This window comes from Carcharodon carcharias, chromosome 14, assembly GCF_017639515.1.
Source record: "Carcharodon carcharias isolate sCarCar2 chromosome 14, sCarCar2.pri, whole genome shotgun sequence".
Lineage (NCBI taxonomy): Eukaryota > Metazoa > Chordata > Chondrichthyes > Lamniformes > Lamnidae > Carcharodon > Carcharodon carcharias.
The window spans coordinates 137048204-137063923 of NC_054480.1; the positions used below are offsets into that span (position 1 = coordinate 137048204).

Genomic DNA, 15720 nt, shown 5'->3' on the forward strand with positions numbered 1-15720 from the left:
TTAGTTAATTAATTGGAGGTGGGATCCTCATCACAATGGCCCCAGCAACCCAGATGTGCCCGAATGGGATTAAATCCCATCGGGGCTCACGGTAAAGGCTGCAGTGGGGTTTCCACTGGCTTTCCATCTGGTGGACAGGGCCACTACTATGGTCATTAAATTCAGCCCTACGATCCCTAGTTCTAGGCAAGGGGAAAGGCCTTGGCATTTAACGTGGCAGCCAATTTACACATGGCTCAAGGTCACAAACAGCAAGAGACCCTGGCCAACCTGTTCTGATGGCATTGGTTGAGAAATAAATTGGGAAAACCTCTCCATTCTCCTTCACAACTTGCCATAGGATAGTTGATATCCACCCAAAACACCGGGGTGGGAAGGGGGATGGCTATGGAAAGGGGCTCCTGTTATTTAAAGGCTCAACCAAAAAAATCGCATCTAAGTCAATGCTGCATGCTCTCAGTTCTGGTGTGCCAAACTTCATGATGTACTCAAGTCTTGCAATGCAACTTGAACCTATAATCTTCATGGTCAGAGGAGAAAGTACGATCAATGAGCCAAGCTGGTACTGTTTTCCCTCCAATACAAGTGAAGGAATACTGGGTAAATGTACACGTCATAGACTTATAACCAGTACTAGTCTTCATTGATCAGGACCATCAACCTTTCTGAAAGTTGATTAGCATTTAGCTGGGCTTGTCTATTTTTGTCACTCATTACAATAGATAAGTTGACAAGTCTAATTAAAGAGACATAATAAAAATACAGACATCACATACAAAATAGTTTATTGGGAATTTAAATGAATTAACTACAAATTCATCCCAAATTGGGATGCAAAAGCATGAAAGATGGAAGGGATTTGGACATTACAAATCACCATATTGGGCAACAAAAAAAAATGTTGGTATTACAGAAGAATTTAGCAATTTCTTTCCTCCATAAGAAAGGCTCGAGGCACAGTCACCAAAGAGAATATACAAGTGGATAATTAGGGCACACAATGTATACAGTCAGTCATTAATTTTAACCGTGGAGGCAAAAAAAAAAGTGTACAACCTTCTAGCATTGCGGACATCCATAATACAAAAGAGGAAGTGACTCAACCAAGGTAGTGACCAGCTGCCTATGGACCTGAACTGTCCAGAGCTGATGTTGACTGCAGCAGACTCTTTGCTATAGATTTTACTGAAGAGACTGGTCTTCACAGTAACTATAATGCTCCCATTACGTTGCTATGGTGTGCACGCCAATCCTAGTACTTGAACCAGAAGCATCCACATTTAGCTTCGGAACAGTCCAAAATTGGAAGGTGACAGAGGACGAGAAAGCAAGAGAAAAAAAAAGTCTATAACATAGTCATAAACAGATATAACGAATGGAAAAGGGTTAGAATAAAATAATGTAAGTGTGACATAGCAGGACTGTTTATTTGGTTTATGCTCTGCTATGCATGCTACTCAACAGTTTTTTTTCCCAACCTTTGGGGAAAGATCCCAACTTTCTCATACCCTGAAGACCCACAACATTGCCCAAATTAGTCACCACTCAGGGAATAGCTGCACTTGACTATGTTCCCCAAAGGGGCAAAAATCCGATACTAAGCATGCATGTTTGTAAGTGTTTAAAAATAAAGTCACCAACCTACAGGCTGTTCATTTTGGTCCATCTGGGAAATGCAAAGAGTTATTAGAAATTTCATGTCATAAAGCTGGGTGGGCAATGACAGGACCATTGCAAGCCCCTCTGAACCCCCACATTAAAGGTCCTGGGAAACAGGTTGCAACATTCCATTAGTAAGATCCCAAACAATTTACCTTCAAAAGCCAATGAAAACTGGGTTGGTAAGTGCACTTCCAGACCAGGATATGAAGCATGCAGGCCAGGAAGGACCCAGTTTGATCACTGACCTGATCACTGTGCTGAATTAGCTGATTTTAGGGTTAGCAAGTGGCACCCCAATTGGCCTCAGCACTAATTTTGAGGAGGTTGTGGTTTGGGGAGAAATAAGGAGAGAATTGGACTTTGGTTCTTATTCCTGATCACTAGCAACTTCTGCTGGAAAGTAGGCTTGGTCAGATGTCAGGTAAAGACAGGGTCTCGCACAGACAGTATCCTCCCAGGTCTGGCAATCTTATGGGGACACACCGGTCGGGCACACACAAAAGATTGGGAAAAATACTGTAAAGTAAATAATGCGGAACTGTATTTGTGCAAAGAGTCAGCATTTTGATGAATGGTGAGTTGCAAAGGTACTGAGGAAGGAAACAGGAAAAATATTATCGACATCATTGCTTTTAAATGTTGTGGGTGGGTAAGAAAGGAGTAGGAGAGAAAACACATTAAATGGCACATATCACACTCATCGCTCTCAAGCCCAGTGTCTGAATTGGAACTAACTATTGCAAGTTAGAGAAGGAAAAAACATCACCCTATTGCCAGATGCAAACAGAATAGGATACTTAGCCTAAAATTTACAGGCCATCTCATTGCAATAGCTGTCCACTTGCTTTGAAGGAAAAAAATTTCCAAAAGTAAAGAAATCCAAAATCCTTTTTTTTTTAAAAAAAAGCATGATGATTCCCTTCCAAACCCAAACTGTGTTGGCAATAGCATCATACTGTCTTCCATTATATTAACAACATTATTAAATGGCTGTAGCCCTAGTTTCAGAAAACAGAAATGGAATAAATGTTCAGCTTCTAAATCCAACTGTACATGGATGGACTCTAATGGCTTGTGATCCTCCAGTTGAAAACGGTGTGGATTCCTTTCACTTGTGCTGTGGAATATAGGCATCCACAGTGTATTCAGTAGCTCTTCAGCTCCTGGACAACAGTTGTACCCACAAGGGACATAAATATATAAACTATTTTTTGGTGAATGGAATATATTGATGGTTCAACTTCTTTTTTTTGAATTCTATAAACAGTCTATTTCATGACATCACATTTATGGTCTACTGCACTAAGTGCAATCCCTGTGCTCTCCCCTTGCTTCCTCAAAGATTTACCTATAGCTTAACCAAAAGATGGATTGCTCCATAGGCAATGTCCGCAGTGTAGCAATCCTTTTGCACAATGGTGTTAATTATAGTCTTTGGCATGGCAGAGAATTAGCCATGCCAGCTGGTAGGCAAGAGCATCAAATCAATGAAAGCCTTGAACTAAGAGTGGGCAAATACAACCTGGAGCCAAATTTTCAAAACAGGCAGCTCCTATGGTCACATTTGACCGTCTGTCTATAGAAAGCTTACATTTAAAAACGCTAGTTTATATCAGTGGGGGGAGTGACTAGGAAAGAGAGGAGAGCGAACCAGGATTTCCTGTTTCACGCTGTTCTACGAAGAACGAACAGCACACCATAAAAAAAAGTTGCAGCTTCATAAATATGTTTTAAAGCCTAACTCATTGTGAAAATATTAGGACACAAAGTTCTGTTGCTGTAAAGATCTTCTCGGATCCAAGGGGCAGCACGCTGATGGGGAGTTGCCACTGACTTAACAATCAAGCAGCTTCATACTCCCCCCATCAAATGACCAAACCGAACAATGGATTTTAAAGTTACAGATAGCAAAAATGAAGAAAAAAAAATTTACAATTAATGTTACCCAAAACATTAACATCAAATCTGGAGTTAGCTGGGCCGAGTAAAGAAACCCTTCCTCTTCAGTTGAGCATCCACCATTTTGGTCTACTCATATATCCTCTTTTGTCAAAGCAAGTCAAAGTTAAATTTCAACATCCAAGTCAAGGCCACATCAGATAGTCTTCCAGCAAGGACAGAGACTCCATTAAACGTGATCCTTGGGTAATATGGTTCACCGATCCAGGTTCAAGGTCTCTTCTCAAGATTAAAGGCTCCCCCGCCATTGCATCTCCTCCAACAAAGAATTGACTCCTCAGTAAATTACTTCATACACCGTGGCCTTCTTGTCCCCCGAGCCAGTAACAACATATTGGTCATCAACGGAGATGTCACAGCATAGCACAGACGATGATTCTTTGGACTGAAAGAAAAAAAAAAGTCACCACCAGCAATAATATCAACAACTTATATTAATTAAGCACCTTTAATGCAATAAAGTGTCCCAAGTCACGTAAGGAGAGAATAAGTAAACAGAGAATTCAGGCAACTGGAAGCAGCAATGCAGTACAATATTTAACCTTTTATTGTAACTGAATGGCACTGTAGTTTAACCAACTGAATTCTTCCCACACGAAGGCATCAACCCTTGACTAGGATACAGTTCTACAGGCACTGGCAGCTGCGACAGTGCCTCAGTGCCATTTTTTCCATGGTGAAGCCAAGACAGTGAGCATTGTTGTGCTATTCCACCCAAGGACTGTCTTGCCCCACCTGAAATCTGCCAGGTACCTACATGGCTTTTCCATCCGAAACCAATGAATAGGAATCAGGATTGGGAGCTCTGCTGATTTCTACCCCATCTAACCAAAGGTCAACGAGACAAATCGTAGCAGCGCTACTGTTCCTTCAGCCGAGATCAGTTAATTCAAGCTACTGTTGTATCAAAGTGCCAGCACAGGCACAGTGGGCCGAATGGCCACCTTTTGCACTAAGTTTCTACAAACTCAGCACGGATCATGGATCAAATCTGGGGTCTTCTGTTGTGCCCATCTTAGCGGCCACTTGGAGGAGCACATGTCGTGTAACGGGTTAATAGAATAGGTATACTAATGAGTGATGTAGGCTATGATGTACCTGTGACATAAGCAGTCAAATGTGAGCAACTCTGTATAGCAGACGAGCAGCATTCAGAGATGTGCCTACTCAGTAACCCACCTTGTATTTATTGTACATAATGTAAATAAACAAGTTTTAAGTAAATAGCCGAGTCAGACTATGTTCCCACTTCATAAGATACAAGGCCTAGCATGTCCATCAAACAGTGCATACACCACTTGCATTCAAGAGTCTCAAACTAGTGAAAAATGAAGTTACATCTTACCCCCATCCCAGTATTCTCTCCGACTGCTATTCTGGAAGGTTCATGGTCCTAGGCCAATTTTCAACAGTCAAAAGCATCAGCCTTGACTAAGGAGACAATAGGTGAATACAACATCACCCCATCACCTTTACTGAGATCAACCAACTGAGAACAGAATGGGAATTGAACCTGGAAACTCCTTGGCTTACATGGCTTGCTCAAGTGGGCAAACGCACGAGGCCAAGATACACATTAGAGACTGTTCTTGAAAGAACAGGTCTTGTGCTGGTGAAGAATGGACTGCTTTTATTTTTGCAAGTGTGAAACCGTCTGCCTCAAGCAGCACAAATGTGTTTGAATGATGCACTTTGAGAATTTAAGAAAACATTTCCCCCTCATCAACCATAAGACATTTTAAAAAAAACAAATGTGAATTATTCTTAATGATTGAAAAGAGCCAGCAATGCCATTAGTACAAAATATGCTACTCAAGGAGGGTAATCCTGCAGTACAAGTGCAGATGTGCAATTGTCCTTTGATTCTCTCAAAAGGACACTGTTTCTGATGTCAGGGTTCCCACGAGAGGGGAAAGCAGATGAGTTAAGGGGGTAAAAGAAATCAGTAAGTAGGAATAAAGCTCGGAAAGGGTCTACTCCCCAAGGGCAGACTAGCAAATCTTTGCATGATTCAAGTGCAACATCAGCACAATGTATCTGGAAAACCTTTAATGAATAAGTACGTGCCAAACTTTCCTGGCTATAGTGCCCGAAAAATTTACTTTCCCTTCAGTTCCTCACATGAGCTGCAAATCAAATCAAAGGTCATTTTCAACCAGGGAGCAAGTAGTATATCTAAAATCAGCAGGGGCTGGATTTTGCCCTTGGCGAGGTTGGGCAGGAACGGTCAGAATGTCGGTCACCACCCGTGATCGGCTCCGGTGAGTGGGCCTGACGTGCAGTTCACGCATGGGGGAGAAAGAGCGCTTCAGTCTCCCTCAGGCACAGAGCTGCTTCAGGGAGATGAAGCGCTGCTTTAAAAAAATAATAAAGAAAATAAGAATGGCATAAAACATGTCTCCCTCATGTGACTCTGTCACGTGAGCTGGGACATTTTTTGAACTTAAAAATAAAACTTTTATTTGATGTTTATTTGCTTTAGGAAGCCTCGTGGATGAGGTTTCCTAAAAAATGTAAAGGCCGCCTGGCCTGCCCACCGACCGTTAGATTGGACGGGCAGCGTAAATTTCACTCTGATTAGCTTCTTAATGGCCTTAATTGGCCTTTTAATTGTCAGCTGGCGCACTGCCGACTCCGGTGTGTCATTTTACCTTGGGCTTGTCGGGCGTGTGCCCACACACCAAGCGTAATATTCAGCCCCAGGTGTAAGATGTGTTCCCAGCAAGCAGTCCCAGTTAAAATCCTCCACAGTCGTTTCTTACCTGGAATATACTTGCTCCATATGGTACTCTCCATGCATTTAGAAGGTTGTCTTTTCCAGTGCTTACAAACCATTTACCTGAAATGGAGACGGAGAGAGTCAGCACACAAACGGTCTAGCTTTGAACAGAGGTAGACCCTGCCTGCAGCCATTTTCAAAGAGAGCCTCAACATCCAAAGCCCCTTTGCGAATCACAGCTAGAGCAGCTTCATATTTGTCCTCCCCTGGTTCATTTTGGCTTTAAACAAGAACAAACACAATCACGTTAGCGGAATTGGGGGTCGGCCGAGAGGAATTACCAAGCCTGACAGCAGGAAAAGAGTTGGACGTCAGAAGAAATGGTCTTTAACCCAGGCCATTACAACACTGTGCGTGTTCATTCGCCTCCCTTGCACTTTCTCTCACGGAATCGACAGTCTTCAATTTACATTTAACTTGCTTGATGGAAAAACACATTTAATTGGTGTTGAGCTGATTCTTTTAAAAGACCCTCACAGTAATGATGCTTTTATTTTTCTCCCAACAACCTCCCCACCATACTGGTCATTTTTAGGGATTCATTGCTAAACCAAGTGAGAGACAGTAACACAATTTACTCTCAGGCTATGCAAATTGCACCCAAATAATATGATAAAAGCTCAGTGCAACTTATTCACCTTCGCTCTAGTGGAAGAGGAAAAAATTAGAAAACAAAATACCAGATTAACATGTAAAAGCACCTCTAGTCTATCCAGTGGCACCATTCCGATCGAGAATCTCCAGCGCAGTTATACAATTAAAGCTGAATCAAGCAATTGTTCAGAATGTAATAATATCAATGTATTAGTAATTACATTGTCAAGGTCCAATAACAATCTGCTTGTTGACTGGCAATTACATTGTATAGCAATTAGATTGTTAAGAAAACTGCTTGTAAAAACGGTGATGGGCATTGGTTCACCTGTAAATGGGAATAGCTGTGACGCCCAGTGTGGAAGGGACCGGTACACTGCAGAGCTGTCTTGAGAATAAACCCGCTTGAGATAAAAAACTAGCTTTGGACGCATTCTTCCATGACAGACACGTATTGTGGGGAATAATAGTTGATCTACACCAGAATTGCATTTCAAGTGGGCTGATCATTTTAAGAGAAAGGGATCTTGAAGATTATTAGAGGCTCTGTTTGCAGATGTCACATAATGTTGGTAACTGACCTCATTATACATGGTCACTTAATGTTACGTGCACAGCATTATCTGTTGGTACAATATCTATGGAATCCAGAGACTACCAAATTGCTTTTAATACCAAATAGATCTACCTACATTAAGCTGGGTGACAAAATCTCTCTTCTTGGCCAAAGTTGTGTTTCAGGAATGGTTCCGCAGCCTCAATACTCACTCAAGCCTCTGTCCTTGTGCATAATGTTTGATTGTACTCCTCCAAGACTCTTCGGTCCCTGACGGTCAACTTCACTTTCCAACAACAGCTGGAATGGGCAGACTGAGGGAAACCCCCGTTCTATTCACTTTGCTCAATCTCACTCCTGGACCAGCCAACTGCCTGTAGTCCATCACTCAACAAGATCTAGCAATATCTGGCTCATTCAAGTCTCAGCTACCTTTTGGAAAATGCAATGCATAAAACTGCACACTATAGTTTATATGATAGCTTTGCAAATGAGGGTAAATCGAGGATTTTTGATAGATTAGATTCCTAACGAACCTGCTCGGCAGTAATGTACAGCTTCTCTTCCTCATAATATGAAAGAATATTGCCAATGACAACACTGCGACATTTCCCTTTAGTTTTCTTAATCTTGGACAGGATTTATCTAGCTGCTGCTGACATCAGCAGTTGAGAGGCAAAGCAACTCTTCTGTTTCCAAAGGTCCTTCAATACCTACAAGAGTTGGTGGCGATGAGGTAGCACTACATGCATAACAGCAAAAATGTCAACCCAGTCAGCCAAAAATAAAGATAGTCATTGTTTTCTGCCTATGAGAAAGCGGAGTAGCTTTAAAGACAGTGCTCAGTAACTTATATGGATCTTCTTCAGCCAGCATCGAACAGGGAATCATCGCCTGACTATTAGCACTTGCTTCCCCTCTTCTTCCTTCACCCACTGTTGACTGTAACCCTTCAGCCCCCAAGGCACCCCCCACCCCTGGAATTTTCTCATTCAGCCCCACTGTCTATCTGTCTCTCTCTCTCTCTGTCTCCTTTCAAGACCCGTTTTTGAAACTTAGTCTCCAACCCAGCTTTTGATCATGCCTTCCTGCTCTTCTTCTGATTCAGCATCTATTTCTTCCCTTAGATCCCTGAAGTAGCTTGGAGTGTTTTGTCTACAGTAAAGACCTTACATAAATATGAGTTGTTATCCTTGTGCAGGAGGCAGAAACAATGCTGCAGGACAATAATTTTCAAACACATTTTCCAAGATCTCTGTATTTCCCCCAATTCTGGCCACTTTGGTGTCCCTGATCTTAAATCGCTTACCAGTGGCTTTGTCTTCAGCTGCCTAGGCCCTAAATTTTGAAATTCTCTCCCTAAACCTTTCACTACATCTCTCTCTTTCCTCCTTTACAACATTCCTTAAAGCCTACTTTTGGCCAAACTTTGGTCATCTGTCCTAATATCTCCTTAAACGGCTCGAGGTCAAATTTTGTTTGATTACACTCCTGTCAAGTTTCTATGGACATTTCACGATGTTAATAAAAAATTATAGTAGTGCAAATTGTTGGTATTTGAATTTGGTAATACTAAAATGACGAGGCAGTGAGCTGTGGCTCAATTTTAAGCTACGCCATCTCGAAAACTGCTTTCCTATGAAATCAACATTCGTCTCTGGTATCTACCCACTTTACCGGTATCAATGCTGCCATCCCATCTGCCTGAGCAACAGAATACGGAGCTCAAAACAAAACTCCAGCCCTACCAACGGCCTCTTTCCTCAACACAATCTGAGAAAATTAGAGGGGGTTTGGCAATTTCCCGGCAAAGTTCAAAGTAAAACTGGACTGTGTCATTTAAAGGAAGGAAACAAATCTTTTTGCTACTGGCAGATGTGAAAGCTGCATTTCAAATTTTTATTTTTCAAAATAAAGCCACCAAAATACACTGATTAGTCTTAAGACCATAAATGGGAATGAGCTATTTGCCTCTGATGCCTACTCTGCCATTCAGCAAGATCATGACTGATCTTCTGCCGTGGTACCTTACCACGCTATCCCCATATCCCTCCATTCCCTTAGTATCCAAAAATCTGTCAGTCCTGCACTATCCCCACATCTCTCCATTCCCCTAGTATCCAAAACTCTTGTCAATCCCCCATATCCCTCCATTCCCTTAGTATCCAAAACTCTCGTCAATCTCACCACTGTTAAGATTTTTTTTGAAATAACGCGTCTCAATAGATAGGGTGGCAACCAATTTCAGATAGACTAAAGATTTCATTGAAAAATTGCTTTAAGAAGCTATAACTGATTCAGTACAGAAGCACAGTGTCCTTAGCCTCAAGAGCTCTATCACAGGGTCTAAATGTAACTGGGGGGGGGACGATGGGAGGTAAACAAGAAAGTGAAGCAATTCTGCAAACATAGTTATATAGAATTAATTAACCTGAAGTGTACAATTAATTAAATTACTGGGCCATGTATAGTCTTTGACCCTTTAGCAATTTTATGATGCAAGTGACAGCTGAAAGAAAAATGCTTTACACAAATGAAATGAACAGAGCGCAGTAAGTAAATAATTGCCCAAAACAGAATTAACAACAAATAACTTGTGGGCATATCAGTCAAGGATCTTCCTATTTAAAGACAGTCCCTCACTTTATGTGGAAGAATCAGCTTTTGTGAAACTAAAATGTTTCATCTTACGCACTGGAACGATCGGCGAGGAGTGCCAGTTCCCTCTAGTGGCAGAAAATGCTGCTTCAAATCACTCAACACGTGCAGTGCTGAGCTCTCCACTTTCTACTTGGCCTGTACTTTTTTCCCAAAAAGCAACATATCGAATCACTTAACGAAAAGACAAACTGCAGCCTGTACGTTTGCAGACGACTGTGACGGTCACTTCATTGGCTTCACACAATACAAGCAACTTATTATTTCAAATGGGTGAAAGACCCCTTTAAAAGGTAGCCTGCTAAAGCAGCGAACATCTGTATGCTGGTATCGGGTGGTATAAATTTGAGGCCATCGTATTTAATCTGAAAACTAATGTTGTAATCCCTTTCCGTCCTGAATACGGTGTCATAGGTCTGTATCACAACCACACTTTTCACATGTTCATTACATGCATGGTCCACTTAAAGCTTAAGGGCAAACATATACACTTCTATTCAAATGTTTCGCAGTACAGTGGGGAGGAATTAGCTTGCTATCAGCTCATTCTGCTTTATAAGTGATCTGTTCACTGCTGATTTTCAGCCCATTCATTTGTACAATTGTGTTGCAGCACAAGGAATAAAATTCTCAAGTTGCCTTAATTTGACTGCTTCAGATCCCTTTTAGCTAACCACCCAACCACCCCCTTTCTCCCTCCTAAGTTATCCATTGCACCATAGCTTTAATTTCATTTTGAAAGGAGTAAGGAGGTGAGAGTTGGTGTAGTTCAGCAGGATGCACCATGATTGCATTGTTCTTTTACTCTACTGTCCTCAAATACCACCTCTCAAATCACTCGTCACAACTAGTTAAAAGCCCACTGAGGCTAATAATGAGAACCCAAGGCTACTGGGAACATTAGAATTAATTCTAATCTCTTACTTACACATCAGTGTGGTTAGTGCATGAATGAGCCTGTCAGGCGACCTGTTCCTTGACCTATAGCCAACAACCCTCAAGTCAATCCTATGGTCATAAATGGACTAGCAAGAATTGATCAGTAGGAAGCAAACAGCTAGAGGCCATACAAGAATACATCTTGCATATGCATTTTTTGTTCCAAATAGTGCTCATATACAAATCTCCCTGTTGCCTATTTCAACCTCTGTAAATAGCACAAATTCTGAAAATTGGAGGCCCCATTGTGTCATTGATAAGAGCCCAAACCAATTATTACCAGCCCAACCCAACGAGGCAAAAAACTACCACCACCCACCTCCCCCACGAGTCGTTGTAGAGGCTTAATCTGCAATCAGCAGTCCTGTGTCTCTCCAGCAAGGTTATTTAGGGGAGGAAGAGTGGAATAGGAAGGAAAGAAAAAGGGTATTAATTTTCTGAATTAAAAACTATGGGAGGTATGTTTTAAAGGATTTTCCTGTGATGGAATTTAAGAGAACGACTGAGTGGGAGAAGTAGTAGTTCTACGTTATCAGTAAAAGAAAGGGAGTGGTTATAGTCAGTCACCTTCCAAGCCACTTTCACCTTCCTACTGCTTAGATTGCCCACATAATAAGCAGGTCAGTTTAATCAGTGGGAATGGTCTGAAATGAACAGAAAGGCAACAACAAATGGAAGCTGAGTTTCAAGGCTCCTTCCCACAAATGAAAGGCACAGGGTTAAAACCATTCTTAAAACTGCCTTCTGGGCACCACCCCTCAGGAAGGAGATATTGGACTTGGATGGGGTGCAGCACAGATTCAGAATGATAACTGGGCTAAGTGAGTTAAACCAAGAGGACAAGTTGTGTAGACCAAGCTTGCATTCGCTCAAGTAGAGAAGATTAAGGCATGATCTAATTGAGGTGTCGAAGATGATCAAAGGATTTGATATGGGAAAAGACAGTGAAACTCCTTCTTCATGTGGTAGGACAGGGAGTCCAAACAAAGAGGAATAAGGTTGAAACTCGAGCTGGGTTATTCAGAGGCGATGTCATGGAGCATTTCTCCGCACAAAATATAATGAGAATCTGGAACTTTCTCCCCCAAAACGATGTTGCATCTAAGTCAAATGAAAATTTCAAAACAGGGATCGAATAGAATTTTGAGAAGTTAGGGTGTTAAAGATCATGGAAACCAAGGTGGGTTGATGGATTTAAGGTACAGATCGGCCACTAACTGACAGGTTTGAAGAGCTGAATGCTCACACAGTTTCAATATCGTAGAATCAGTTCTTACCACAATAGGCAAATTTGAGTGACAAAACACAGCTTTCATGAAGGTGAAGCTGATATTTATCCGGTTTGTTGACATGTAAAACCTCTACATTGCTGCTCTCTGTGCCGACAGCTAGCCATCCCCCTGTTGGGCAACATCCTAGTGCAAAGATCTGGGGAAGAAGAGGGAAAAATTAGTATTAAAAGATCAATTTTACTAGTAATACGCAATAGTCTACCCTCATGTTAGGCTAGATATGAATTGAGAGTCAGGGAGAGTCCTGTCTATAAAGCGGATTACTGATGTATTATCAAAGTACAAAGCAACAAGAGAAAAGTGGAGACCTTTATTTGGTATCAGAAATAGAATCAGCACTAATGAAATAAATGTGCAACCACCATCTTAGAGCAGCTGAACTTTCATTTTTGTAGATACATTGATTTTTCTATATTGGCAGCATCTTGAATGCCTCAAGATACAATTGAATTAACATGCCATGATTATTGGGCATATTAAAGAGAGAGACAACAGATAATTGTGAAAGAAGCCTTGGAAAGTGAAGTCAGCATCGCAAAAACTATAATATACATCTTAAGCATAAACACATGGACATTAAAGCTGTTCATGGCAATGAACTGACCAGATGAATGAATTCATGAGGAGCCTGGCCAGTGGTTTTCAATGCCAGTTCATCTCAATCAGCATGAACTAATTGGGATCAAATATTTTAAAGGTTGTATTAGAGTAAAAATACTACCTCTCTGTATAGAGCAAATATGACCATATAGCCAATGTCATGAAACTGTCTGCTACAGAATTGCAAGAAAATCATATTGAGGGGAGTCAGGTTCAGTTGCCTTACAATATGATGCTGTGTCATTTTTCTGTTTGCACCTTCTAATTACTACCAATGTCTCATCATTAAAACAATCTGGCACAATTCCAAATCTTCAGAAGGCTAGGTTTAGTTAAATATAAAAGGAAAGCCTCAAGTCTGTGACCGAGTGGTGTTGTTGACATCTTCCAATGCTTTGAAAGTGAAAAATGGGACAGATCTCAATCACTATAATGAGTTCTCAGATCTGCAGAATCCTAGGATCTGGATTTCCACTTCAGCCAGTTCCCAATAGCCAATATATCACCAGAATCTGACACAGGAATAAGCAGTGTCTCCACTGGCATCACTGTCAGGCAAAGACTTGGATAATAAGACTCTCAGCAAACAGTCCATTTTACAACAAAAAAGGCCTATTTACTCAGCAAGCAGAACTTATTTAAACTGCACGCTACAGCAAACAATCTACAGAGTCTATTTAGACAAAGAGCCTCTATGCCCTACAGCAAATCAGACCTCATGGGTGAAGCAGGTGGATTCTCCAGCAAAATGCAGAGAGTGGAGCTGAATAATAATACAAATTATATGCATAAATTCAATCCCAGTCACTGGCAGCAGTGCGATTTCCAGGGCACGACTGACTGGGAGGGAGGATTACCCAGTCATCCTGGCCTGGTATAGTGTTGTCACTAAATTCAACCAAGGACTGGAGGGAGAAACCTCACCCCAAACCCATCAAACTGATTTAATCTGGTAGCAAGACACTCAACTGCCCTGTAGACCAGAGGTGTCAAAAATGAAATGGGAGAAAGCAAATTAGAATTGGAGCGTGGAACAGGATATTTCCCCTTCTTCATTACTCTATGCATATTGGGAGTGGGAATCTAGGCTCTTAATTAAAGGAGGGCTGAAAAAAAAAATCACTGAAGATATCTCCCAAGATAGAAACTAATCCTGAGCTACAGAAACACCATTCCCAACAAAAGAGAATCCAACCATCTCCCCTTTACATTCAACAACATTAACATCGCTGAATCTCCCACCATCAAAATTCTGAGTGTTCCCATTGACCAGAATACTGACTGGACTAGCTATATAAATATTGTGGCTGCAAGAGTAGGTCAGAGGCTGGGAATTCTACAGTGATTAACTCACCTCCTGACTACCCAAAGCCTGTCCATCATCTACAAGGCACAAGTCAGGAGTGTGATGGAATACTCTCCACTTGCCCGGATGAGTGCAACTCCCAACAACACTCAAGGAGCTTGATACCATCCAGGACAAAGCAGCCCACTTGATTGGTACTCCATCCGCCAACTTAAAACAATTCATTCCCTCCGCCACCAGCACTGTAGCAACTCATTAAGGCTTCTTCAAAGCACCTTCCAAACCTACAAACTCTACCACCTAGAATGACAAGGGCAGAAGGTGCTTAGGAATACCTCCACCTCCAAATTCCCCTACAAGTCACACACCATACTGATTTGGAACTATATCAGTTTTTTCACTGTGTCAAAATCCTGATACTCCCTCCCTACACAACATGGACAGCAGCAGTCCCTCCCTACTCCCTCCCTACACTACATGGACAGCAGCAGTCCCTCCCTATGCTACATGGACAGCAGCAGTCCAAGGTGGCAGCTCATCACTACCTTCTCAAGGGGATTTAAGGGTGGATTATAAATGGTGGCCTCGCCAGCAATGCTCACATTCCATGAATGAAGTTTTTTAAAAATCAAGTTAATCCATTGCATTTTACACACAATTTCCCACTGCTGACAAAACTTAACCCACATGGACAAGTGACTATCAGTAAGAGGTAGAGCAAAGTTGCTACTAAACATGATGACTTTACTCCAATTCATCATATTAGAGAATGGTTGAATATGGGATTGTTCCCACAATTCAATGTCCTCCATGTTTCTGACTTAACCGCCCCTCAAGATACCGACTGGATTCTGGTCAGTGCCTATGAAAGGTGGAAAGTAAGGGTGAAAAAAAAAAAGAGACCTCATCACCCTCAGCTTCTCCACCACCTAGCAACATACTGACAGCAGAATTGAAAGAGGCTTAGTCAGGAAATAATGCATAGCTCAGGGAGCCCAGGATTAAAGAAAGATACACTAGTTAGGGGCAAGGTGGGAATAGACCCTTTAGCAACAAACTTGCTCATATTTGCCAGCGGACACGATGTACCTGTGATGCAAAATCATGTTGATGCACCTGGCGCCCCTCCCTCAGGTCCCAGCACCTGACCGTGTTGTCCAGTGCTCCAGTCCATAGCTTGGTCCCATCATTAGAAATGTCAGTGCAGCTGACACCATCAGAGTGGCCTTGGAACTGCCTGAGTTCAACAAAAAAAAAAACAATCAGAAATACAGTTTACACAATATTCAATTATAAAAGAAACACAACTTCACAACACTGATATACAGCATTCCTGAAGCTAAATGCCAAACCCTCTCCCTGAAAAGAAACCAAA

The 15720-nt window shown here is 41.7% G+C and overlaps 1 protein-coding gene across 11 annotated transcripts in view; it reads right to left on the minus strand.

Moving 5' to 3' along the window:
* Positions 1-768: 768 nt before the first annotated feature.
* Positions 769-15720, minus strand: part of LOC121287469 (transducin-like enhancer protein 1) — a 163492-nt gene continuing 148540 nt past the window's right edge. For all 11 annotated transcript variants that reach the window (XM_041205380.1, XM_041205383.1, XM_041205386.1 and 8 more), the window contains 4 exons: positions 15435-15582; positions 12425-12575; positions 6384-6460; positions 769-4006 (listed from right to left, as the gene is read on the minus strand). In XM_041205380.1, the coding sequence (XP_041061314.1) occupies positions 3899-4006; positions 6384-6460; positions 12425-12575; positions 15435-15582 (484 nt within the window). In that variant the 3' untranslated portion in view covers positions 769-3898. The remainder of the gene's footprint in view (positions 4007-6383; positions 6461-12424; positions 12576-15434; positions 15583-15720) is intronic.